The sequence below is a fragment of the Eufriesea mexicana genome, unplaced genomic scaffold (assembly GCF_001483705.2).
Source record: "Eufriesea mexicana isolate 0111107269 unplaced genomic scaffold, ASM148370v2 scaffold5394, whole genome shotgun sequence".
NCBI classification, from domain to species: domain Eukaryota; kingdom Metazoa; phylum Arthropoda; class Insecta; order Hymenoptera; family Apidae; genus Eufriesea; species Eufriesea mexicana.
The window spans coordinates 21,480-32,486 of record NW_016913324.1 but is presented as its reverse complement, the minus strand read 5'-3'; the positions used below and the strand labels follow the sequence as shown (position 1 = coordinate 32,486).

Genomic DNA, 11,007 nt, shown 5'->3' with positions numbered 1-11,007 from the left:
TGAACACCCACGAGAAGCTCACCCTGCTGACCGAGCTGAGGGAACTCGTGGACAGCAAAGACAGGGCTGCCTTCGACGATTTGGTTTACAGGCCTCGGGTAGCCATGGCAAGGGTACGCTTCGAGTAACCCCCTGTCCTCCAAGACACGGTCGAGGGTTAAAACCGAGGACTCGGGTGTCGGTTGTTAATCTCGAAATTATCTCTTCTTCTCTCGTTTCCAGAGAAAAGGTGACCGCGCTCATTCGGACTTGATAGTGACGCCGTCTCTGCACGATCTTCCGGTAAGTGAACGGAAACTACCGTCTCACCGTACAGTAACACGAATGGCGGGCAACACACGGATACACAACGACTCACCTGATATCTCACACGATTACACACTTTCTCTCTCTCTCTTTCTCTCTCTTTCTCTATTTATCTTTTCTCTATCTCTGTTTCGGGACATGTATAGAAACTATCTGTCTCTGTCTTTCTCACTCTCTGTTCTGCGTTGTCCACTGTAACTGTTAGACGTAACTGGTGACTGTTTTCTCCTCTCGTCTCTTTTTACCTGTCTCTGTCGCCGAGTCTCGCAAGCGACCTACCCCTAGGAGATTCTCCTCCCCGAATGCCGCACGCGTGCATTCGGAGAGGAGCTCGAGTCGAGTAACGCGATGATATCTTCACCCTCCTCCCCTTCGTTCGCTCTGTCTGATCAAAATTGCGCGGGAATCCTCCGAAAATAGAGATATTTACGGAAAGAAATGAAGGAAATATCGTGGAATAGTCCAGGTAGCTTCACCCAGGTGGAGCCAGCTGCAAGAGCAGATCCGAGCGAAGGGAAGGAACGAAAGGCGAAAGGGAAGAAAGAAACAAAGGGGCGAATGAAACGGGGTGGTGATGGAGGAAGAGGGATAGGAAAGCTCATTGTCGATTGGAGAGGTGCGAGAAGACAACGGAGGAAGATCGTCTCGGAGACAAGAAGACTCCCGGAGGACAAGACGGAAGAGGAAGATCCTATCCAAAGGGGATGATCGAGTTACCCGACAAGCCTCACGTCCACCTCGACGCAACGTCGCGATCCGAGAGAACGTTTTGTTTTTGCTTAATTGCTCTCGGCCATCGCGTTGACCTGCGAAGCATGACTCGAGAATCTTCCTGCAACCCCTTTCTCGCTTCTTCTTCATCCAAGTCAAACTACTTTCTTTTCCGCTTTCTCGTAGACGCGTCTCTTCTCTCGCTTCATCTTCTTCCACTTCTTCTATTTCCACTCGAATACCGTATCACTCTCTGTCTACTTCTCTCTTTGTCTCTGCCTGTGTTTTGTTTATGATTTCGCTTAGTGTTAGTGCGCTTCCCTGGCAGGCAGTGTCGCCTCGTTTCCGGTCTGCGCTCGTCAACGTTCCGCGTCTCTTTGGACCTCGCAGTCGAGATTGTTTGCGTAGCGCTTGAGCCGTGCCGTTGCGCGAATATTCGAAGCCCGTGGATTGAATGTCGCGCAATTAAGCCGCGCCCTGTGTACACGCCTCGTACCAGGCCTGGTGTACGGTTTCACCGTTCGAAATAACGATGGAAAGCTCGGGTGAAAAGACGCCAGTCGATCGCACCGTGGCTTCGAGTACTCGAGCATCCGAGTCTTGGATGCGTTAGGTCTTAGACGCGCTTGCGGAATCGTCGTTGCAGAGTGGAATGCAGCTGGTAGATGCGAATGGTTTTGCCTGTCTACTATTTTTCTTTTCACGCTAATCACATCGGGGGAGACAGTACAAATTTCCGACCCTCTCGAACGAGTTCGCCTGAGCTTTGCTGGATTTCTGTTTCCTCCTGTCTTGCTTCCGTCGAGTGCGTGATCCGAGTGTAATCTCGAGTGGGGAAAAGGAACGTTACGTTTACCAACGAATTAATTCCCTCGCTCCGTATGCACCTTCGTTACTCGCTTTTCACGAAGCGTGGACAGGGCATTTCGATATGGACGACAGGGGGTTGGTCAGAGAATTATTCCACCGAAGTGCAGGAGCGAGTGGAAAGCGAGTGGAATAAAATTTCTCGTTCGAGGAATTTCAAATTACCGAGCGTCAATTTCCTCGATGGAAACTTCGAATGAAAAGATCCGTATCCGTTCCTCTCGATTCGCCTTTGACACGGACACTTTCTCTTGACACGATTGTACGTCTCTGAAACACCCTGGATAACGGAATATTCGTTTCCTTTCTTATTAAAAGATTCGAAACGTGCAATAGCTGCGAATGCAATATTCATAAAGAGGAGAAAGGAACATTGTCCCAGTTCGACGAGTAACATTTTATAAATTCGTTCGAAACTCCAATCCCCGACTGAGTATCCACTCTCGACTTCTGCCGAGCCGGATGAATCGCGACTGATCACGCACTCGATCGCAAGATGCTAAGTATAGTTGGCTGGAGATCGGCCTAATCGCATCTCGTGCGTCACGATTCAGGGGCTGGGAGGTTTCCCGAAAGCTTTACCGAGCTCTCGTCGCACGGTGTTTTCCCGTTTCGCAACCGTTGGAAAAAGCGTGGAAAAAAGAAAGCGTATAGATCCGGGAAGATCGTGCCAGCCTTGTCCAAAGCTCGGGCTAGCTCGCTGATGGCCGGTTTCGTAGCCAACGAGTTGAAAACGAGCGACACCGTTAATCTCCTTCGCAGAACCGTTCGTGAACGAAACGATTTCTGTTCCGACGAAAGCCTAGTCCCTGGCTTCCGTTCGCTTTGTTCCTTCGCTTTCGTGTCCTTAGCGTTTCGGCTTTCCACGACGCCATTTTCTCCCTTCTCCCGTTTCTTTTTTTTTCTTCTTTTTGAACACATCGATCTCCCAACTTCTCTCTTTGCGATCCGCTTGTCCAAGCCGCCGCCTGTCGTCGAGATCGTCGAAATTTTCGTTTAGCCTCGGTTCGCCTTCGAGTCCCGAGACGATTACGGAAACTTTAATCGCTCTAATTGGAAGCCCTTTAATCGACAGTGACGAAAAACAGCGAAGAAAGTCTAATTGGTCCCGGCATCGAAGCTTCGTTAATTAACGGGGAACTGGTTCCAACCGTGGCAGTGGAACCCGCGCGGGTGTAGAGATCGGTTCAGAACATGACGATAGGGACGCGAATCGAGTTCCCTGGAGGAAGAAAATTTGTCAGTGGACACTGGGGTATTGCGACGTTTCGGAATCGGCAATTGGCGGGTCGTGTTAATCGGCGGAGAATTATTCATCGCGGTTTAATTGACTCGAAGGCCGGGGATCGCTTTCATCGCGACCGATCGACGGATCGATGGGACGATGCTTGATTAATGACGAACGGCTGGCACACGCGGCTTCACGGTTCACGGGCCTGCGAATGGCCCGGCTTCGTGATCTTCGAACGGAAGAGAGCCACCGGAAGTCATCGTAAATCAAGTGTCATCTGTGCAGTGACAAACGTCAGCCACGCACGCGGCACCGATCGATGATAGATCGTCGCTAAATTGGCAAGACCGATGCTTCTGTGGCTAATTAATCGGTGACTTTGACGGTCAGGGGTGGGGATTGGCACGAATGGGAAGATCGATTCGATGATTTACGCGGCGAATGGAATCCTCCAACGACTTCCCGTTCGACCAAGCTATCGCTTTCTGACACCTTCAGTTGCTTATCTCGAAAGTTTTTCATCTTCGGTTCGACTACGCTTCGTTCTTTATTTTCTCTCGATTATACAGGGTGTCCCGCGACAGAATCTACCCTTGAAAAATCAGTCGAAAACGCGGAGTGAAATTTTTTCGTATTCTCGAGAAAATTGACAGAATTTTGGTACGCCTTTCCGAATTATTCCGAATTATTCCGAATTATTATTTATATATTTCCGAGTACTAAAGTCAGATATGTTCGTCTTGAACCCCCTTTTAGAGGACACCGTGTGTAATCCGAAGCAATCAGAGTTCTAATTTCTTATGATTTGCTGAATCTCCAAATACGAATGACGAAGGTGAAGCTTGAAGTTGTGTCAAAAATTCGATGCAACGATAGAGAAATCGTTGAAAAAAAGAAAAAAAGGTTTGGGAAATGGACAGAAGGGATCTGAGGGAGAAAAAGGAGAAAAAAGTGCTCGTTGGCCATCGAAACCGGGCTGAAAGTGGCGACGGAATGGCGAACGGCGTGACTGGATCTGGTGATTTCTCGCAGAGGGGTGTACCCGGTGGTTGTTGCCGTCCGGGACGACTGGTGGACGTCGAGGGAGATCCTCTAGGAGTGACAGGACCTCTCCTGCCGCGGGATAACCAGGAATATAGATCGCCCAGCGAGGACAGCGGCCTGGGTGCCGACATGCCCAGGACCAGGTCGAGATGATTCCAATAAAACGAGAATCTTTTGCCATTTCTCAGCAATATCCTTCGAGCTCTCTCCATTTTCTCGAACATCGCTCGATCTCCATCGAATTCTTCCTTCCTCTCGATTTTTCCTTCCTCTTCTCTCTCCGGCGAAATTCGGGGAAGAGCAATTATGCCCAAGGAGGGAAGGGAATACTCGATCGAAATGCTCGAAATTGAAAGACAAATGGCGACTCGTAATATAATCGCGATGTTCAATCGAAGCGAGTCGAAGGAGATCCAAGTCGAGCTCTGTCGTTCGGGGTAAACGGCGAGTTTGCAGTTACACTCGAGGTAACTCGGTTACCTCGAGTGGCTTCGTCGAGAACGCCACGCTGATTGGTTCGAATCGTTGCATTGCGTGCACCTTGCGAAAGCTCGTACCGATTTCTCGAACGTGGGACTGCAGTTATCCGTTCACGACCAAGCAATTCCGACCAATTTTTCAAATTACCCGCGACATGTCCGTCGTTGAAAAAGCACCCCCTCTGAGTACATAAACGCGAGCATTCTCACCTGCGATTAACGTTCTGGGAAAAAAAGCACGCATAATTCCAGCAGAGGTAACAGGGAACAGGGAACAGGAAATAGTGCAGGAATAATTAATTCCATAGACTGTGCACCTATTACTAGCGGTAAACAACCCTTTATCCTAAAAGCAACCCTATCCACTCGTCCCTGTCTTCCATCCCAATGAAGCTAAACTTCAGTTCTCTCCAGTGCTTCCTTGCAACTATATTTATCGAGGAGGAACAGCCAACCCTTCGACTTCCATTAGCAACTAGAGCCTTAATCGTTAATTGATCGTCCTGGCGCGGAATCGGAGTTGGAAATGAAAAAAGGCCGGAGAAGAACGAGAAAGATTCAGGGGCACGCGATTCCCGGTGAGCAGGGATAGCAGTAATGGCGTTTCTATGTCGGATATACGAGGTACATCGATATTTCATTTCCTACCAGGCCCGATCTGGCTTTACTGTCTATCCCGCATTCAGCCAGCCACCCCCTTCGACGCCACCTGACTGGTAGCAGGTATGTACACGGATAAGCAGACACGAGAGGCGGAGTAGGGGGAGGTAAATAGCGGCCACGTGCCTGTGTGTCGTCCGTGTGTCGCCGCGTGGGCGGTGGTCGGGCCTGTGTGCACGTGTACAGGGTGTATCGGTGGTCAGCTCTGTTGTGGATCGTTGGATTAATTCGCCGGACCCTAGGCGGGATTTTTATGCACGGTCAAAGGAGCGTGTCGTAAGTGGAGATTGATGGGACGGGGTTAGGTTGCTTCATCCTGAAAGAGAAAAAAGGGAAACAGGAAAACAAAGGGGGAAGCGAGGGGTGGACTTTCTTAAGGTCAAAGGGCGAGTGTCATTTTCGGTGGAAATATTTGAGAAAGTGGAACGTCGACTTTTTCCAAAGAGGATTCGAATGTTTCGACAATGGGGTGGAAGAGTTTTTTAAAAATGGCAGCTGTTCGGTGTCTGTCGAAAATTTAGGTTGAGAAGTTTTACGGTAAGCTCTCGAAGCTTCGTTAAAATTTTTTGGGGAGCTTGGATAATTAATTTTCTCGCGACATTCGCAATGTAGGTCAATTTTTTAATACGTGATTCGCGTTATCATTTATATAAGGCACGTATTAAAATCGAAATACCGACCTTAAAAAATTCAAAACGAAATAAGGAATGGACGGTGCCCTTTGAAACGTTCCCAATGACAAATATCCAAACGCGAATAAATAAAAATAGAACTTTCCGAATTGGAAATATTTCCATTGAAAAAAAGAAAAATAAATAATCGCAAACAACTTTCCAGCTGCGACCGGTGCAAAATCGTCGAGGCTGAAAGAAAGTATCGGTTGGAAATTTAGAAGAAAGAGAAGGGTACGACGCGAAGGTCGAAAGAGTTATTCCATCGCAAACGGGTTCCATCTTCCGTAAAATTTCTCTGGCCCCGTGCCAGTTTCTCTCGTTGGTGTTCGAAGGAATGGTCAGGTCGATTAATTCGGCGCACACCCTGTACGTGGATCCGTGCACGGGGGCTGATGGATAGACTAGGGACGTTCCGTGTGTACATATACGTGTCTTTCTACGGAATTGGGCGTAAGTAAATTCCGTCGAATCGATATCTCTGGCCGGCACGGGGAAACGTATAAAGCGTTCGCGGCCGGGCGAACGGGGAAAACAGAGAAAAATGGGATTTGCATATTTCGCAGGGCCAATATCGGTTTTCGTTTCGTATCCGATTATTTCACGCGGGATCTGCCGATGAATGTTCCCGCTTCCGCGGAACGTTTAAACCGGATTCCAATCTTATTGTTTGCATCCGTCCACCCTTTCTTCCACCGGATCCACCTTTCGTTTACGTTTCATTTCCAAACTCTGTTTACATCGCCAAGAATTATTTCCGTCTTACTCGCTTTGCTCGTATCGCTGCAGCCGGTGTTGATCTTCGCCGCGGAACCCTGTTCCTGCAGATATAAATGAACGAATAGGAATTCCACGAATTTAATTTCCAATGCGATATAGCTTACGAGGCAAGTTAGCTGGTTGAGCAATTATAATATCGCACGGTGGTTCCAATTTTTCCATCTCAAACTTGTAATACAATATTTTTAACTCACGACATATTCCAACGCCATTTTTATATTTATTATTAACCCCTTGCACTCGAGAGGTGAGCTTCAGTCACCATTTCATCAAATTTGGAAGATCAATGTTAATTAATATATCAAATTTAATGTCGATAATGTCGATTTAATTCAATTCTATTATTATACAATTCTTTATTTATTACTCGAAAAAGTATCATCAGTTTTTTAGTAGAGAATCTTTGAATTTCTGCTGAATCTCTTCTCTAGCCAAAAAATCGTCGAGTGCAAAGGATTAAATTTTCCTAGCTCTTGAAACTTATTTCTAATGTCAATAATGTCGATTTAATTAAATTCTATTATTATACAATTCTTTATTAAAAGTATCGTCAATTTTTTAGTAGAGAATCTTTGAATTTCTGCTGAATCTTCTAGCCAAAAAATCGTCGAGTGCAAAGGATTAAATTTTCCTAGCTCTTGAAACTTATTTCGATTAATAGGGGAATTATTGCAATATTGTAACTTGCAATAATTATTTTTTTCGAATCGGTTATCCATGTATGTATAATTTCTAAGGAGTAAATTAGATTAAATTTAAAGGTTGATTTTTTAATACTTGTTTATTGGATCCGTTGATATTGATACGGATAGTCGAGGCAAAGCGGGGGTGCAAAGTGGAGGATCCAGGAGAGGGTGCGATCCGAATTGCGGCACAACGTGACACGTTATTGGAGCGATTCTGGAAACCCCTCTACCGCAGTCCGATAACGGAGCTCATGCGGCAATAGCGTACATATAGGAAAGGCACGAATGGCCCTTGAAAATTTCGTTCTATGGTCGGCCAAAGTTCTAACACTAGGTCGTATCCCGGGTAACAGAATGAAACAAATGAGCTCGGAGAGAGTTAGCAGTGCCGTAATAGCTACGCGAACGGAACGTTCGCGGGAAAAAAGTGTCAGTGTGCACGTCAGGGCCAGAGCTCCATCTTCATTTTCGCTCCGCGCGCTTCGTCAACGTCCGGAGCAAACCGGTGCCAGAGATTTAGCCAAGTAACTAGCCCCGTGTCCACGACTCGAAACACCCTTCCACGTTCGTTCTCATCGGCTCCTGGACGGTGAATTCAGAAGTGTACCGTGCCCCGATTTCCCTCTATAGAGGGGTGTCTCTTGACCGAGGGGCGACTCGTCATCGGGGTTGACAGCGAGATTGGAAAGCGAAAGTCGAAGGCACGAGTGGTGGAAAAGCACGGAGAGCCGGTGGTTGGACGTTTTGACAGCGTGATGGTTGGCTGTCAACGCGACGTCGATCGATCGATGGCACCAGGCTCTTGAAAGTTGGACGAAGGACGAGCTGACGAACGGAAATAGATTTGGCATGCGACGTCCACGGGGCTGCACGGGGATTCGATGATCGACCAGCACGGTGGTGATTAAATAATCGATGTGAAACACGTAAATAACCGCATCGCTGTCGCCGCTTGTCGCTCATATGTGCTCCATTCTTCTGTCTAACTTCACCGGGTGAGAATAGCCAGTTCTATTTTCGTTCCGATCGAAACGGTCTCGCGGCACGATATCGAGGAGCCTCGAGTCCTCCAGGACGATTATAAATCGCGGAATTATCGGCCAGTAGATTCCGACTCGTAGGCTTAGTAGAACGGCAGCTTTCCCGGGGGATAAATGCGACACGGAGTGACCGGTATTCGGGTCACGAGTCCCTCGAGTTCTCTCGCGTTCGAGAAATCGGTTTCGCCTCTCCGTTCTGGCAAACGGTGATCGATGAATCGCCGTAACGTTTGATCGACGCGTGACCAGCGGATGAGCCACGCGGGGTACGCGGGAGAAGAAAAAGGAGAAACGGGAAAGGAAGGTGATGGAATTGTTCGGAACGAGGTGAAACCTAGCATGGATCTACTTCGAGACAGTGGATAATTGTGAGAAACGGTAGCACGATCCGTAGATCTAGACGAAAGGGAAGATTGGGTGAGAGACGTTAGCGAGTCTCGGAGGGTGGGTGGTCTCAAATCGCAATTTTGGCCATTCCAGAGCGGGCTGCAGGAGGACGCAGCAGCACCAAGTGACGACCTCCGATCTCGCCCTCTCCAACGACGACGAGTGCGACAACCAGGTACAGAAATTCTTCGAGAAACCAAACCGCCGGTGCTCGAAGCTCGACCTTCTTAGACGATTGTCCATTCCAGAGAACGTTCCCGGAACAGTTCCCGAACGAGATAAAAGGGACTTTGCCCGTTTCTTTTCCAGGACTACGAGGACGAGCTGGAGAACGGTCGCGGGCGCAGACACAGCTCGCCTGGTGGCTCTCGCGGCAATCCCAGAGACTACGGCCACCATCATCTTCATCCCGACAATTTGGTGAGTCGATAATTTACCTTTACCTCTGGGGACATCTCTGTCACGGTATTTCCTTCTTTCTTCGCGAACCTCTCGGCCCGAATTCCACTTGTCGAGGGTGTTGCTTCCCGCTGGAAAATACCAGTTGTCCATAGAGTGGAGGAATCTCCTATAGGGTATTTACGATCGTTATCGCGTGCAACCGTGCCAAAGCAACTTACCTTTGACGTCTCCCGCGGCAAATGTCGAATGTCCGTCTGCGCTGTACAAAATGGCGGCGAGCCTCGCTGCACGCGACGCGCGAACACCATCTGCCAACTTTCTTGATCGCGTAATTCGAAAACCGTGAGTCGAAGCCAGCGATTCAGTTGGTTTTAACAAGGAACAAGGGGAAGAGATACAGGGGAGCAGTGAACATCTTAGAATCGCGTAACGTCAGTTACAGAGAGGATTCCGCGTGGACGTAACGACAAAATGGCGGAAAGGTCCGAGTAATCGCGGGGTAACCGCGAAACTCTGTCAAGATATCGTATCTGCTAAATTTCGCGACTCGTAATGGGAATGGTAAACTCCGTGGAAACGTTCCCGGTTACGTGAGTTTTCCTCTGTCCTCTGTTACGTCGGGAGATAACGGGCAAGGCTATTAGGAATATTCATCGCGAATCCCGGGCTGAAGTTTCAACGGCCTCGCCACGATCTTTTGTGTTTTAAGACGCGGCAGCGTTTTTCTTCGAATTAATACGTCCCTGGGTTCGGTATTCCGCTGGTGTATCAGACGCATTAACAATGCTGCTGGTACACGGTAACTGTACCTATAGAATTCGCCCCAGTAGCGAGAGTAGAGGAGACTTGCCCGGTTATGAGCCGCATTACGGCGGAATTGTCTTGCGCTAATGGCCGGCAGTATTTTGCGTGTGATAATGTCAAGAAAAGGAGGGTACAGGATGCACATGCGATGCGCACGAGAGCAGAACAAATGGATAATTGAGACAGCGGAGAAATTTCTCTGCGAATATTCGAAGCTAATGATCGGCGGCTTTAATAAAAACAACAGTGAAATCCGAAAGATATGTAACGAGATAATACCTTGCGCAGTTTTAGGGTAATTCTGGTCTGATTCGATGTACACGACGTTCTGAAAGTGATCGCACGATTCGGGGAAGCGTGCAATTTTATAATATTATTACACTATATACAGTATTATATACTGAAACTCGATTTGGATTTATTAAATCGTAATGTCCTCGTAAGCAAATTACAAAGTAGACCGGAGGTATGAGAATAATTAAACTCTCGTAGCAGCTTCTTTGATTTCCCTTTCTCTTTAATTAAGAAAATTCGTCGAAGTAGGTGTTCACTTTCTAGACACCCGGTATTTCACCTAGATAATTTCACATTCACTGGATCTATAACCACGTCAAAGTAGTCTATTTCTTACACACACTCTGGTACTTACTTTCGAACATCGAATTAATCATGTAACGCGCGCGCGACTAATCTCGATCAATTTTATTTCTTCCAACTATATTTGCCACGATTCTCCATCATCCTGCACAATGCTCGTAAGTACACCGATATAATTCAGACATCTTCGATGGACGTCGCGAATCCCTTAGTCAGCCTAAAATTTCACTACCGACCGAACGGTCACGATTGACAGGAGTCAATGAACCGTGGCATTTAAATGAACAAGAAACCGTTAACTCGATTGTCGTCCCGCAAGAATCGACCAATTAAGGAACTGCT

The 11,007-nt window shown here is 47.7% G+C and overlaps 1 protein-coding gene across 1 annotated transcript in view; it reads left to right on the top strand.

Annotated features, from left to right (window-relative positions):
- Positions 1-9,282, top strand: part of dysc (whirlin protein dyschronic) — a gene marked incomplete at its 3' end in the record, with an annotated part of 98,890 nt that extends 89,608 nt beyond the window's left edge. The window contains exons 9-13 of the mRNA XM_017906410.1: positions 1-113; positions 223-282; positions 4,148-4,302; positions 8,956-9,037; positions 9,172-9,282. Coding sequence (XP_017761899.1) covers positions 1-113; positions 223-282; positions 4,148-4,302; positions 8,956-9,037; positions 9,172-9,282 — 521 coding nt within the window. The remainder of the gene's footprint in view (positions 114-222; positions 283-4,147; positions 4,303-8,955; positions 9,038-9,171) is intronic.
- Between the last annotated feature and the right edge of the window lie 1,725 nt (positions 9,283-11,007).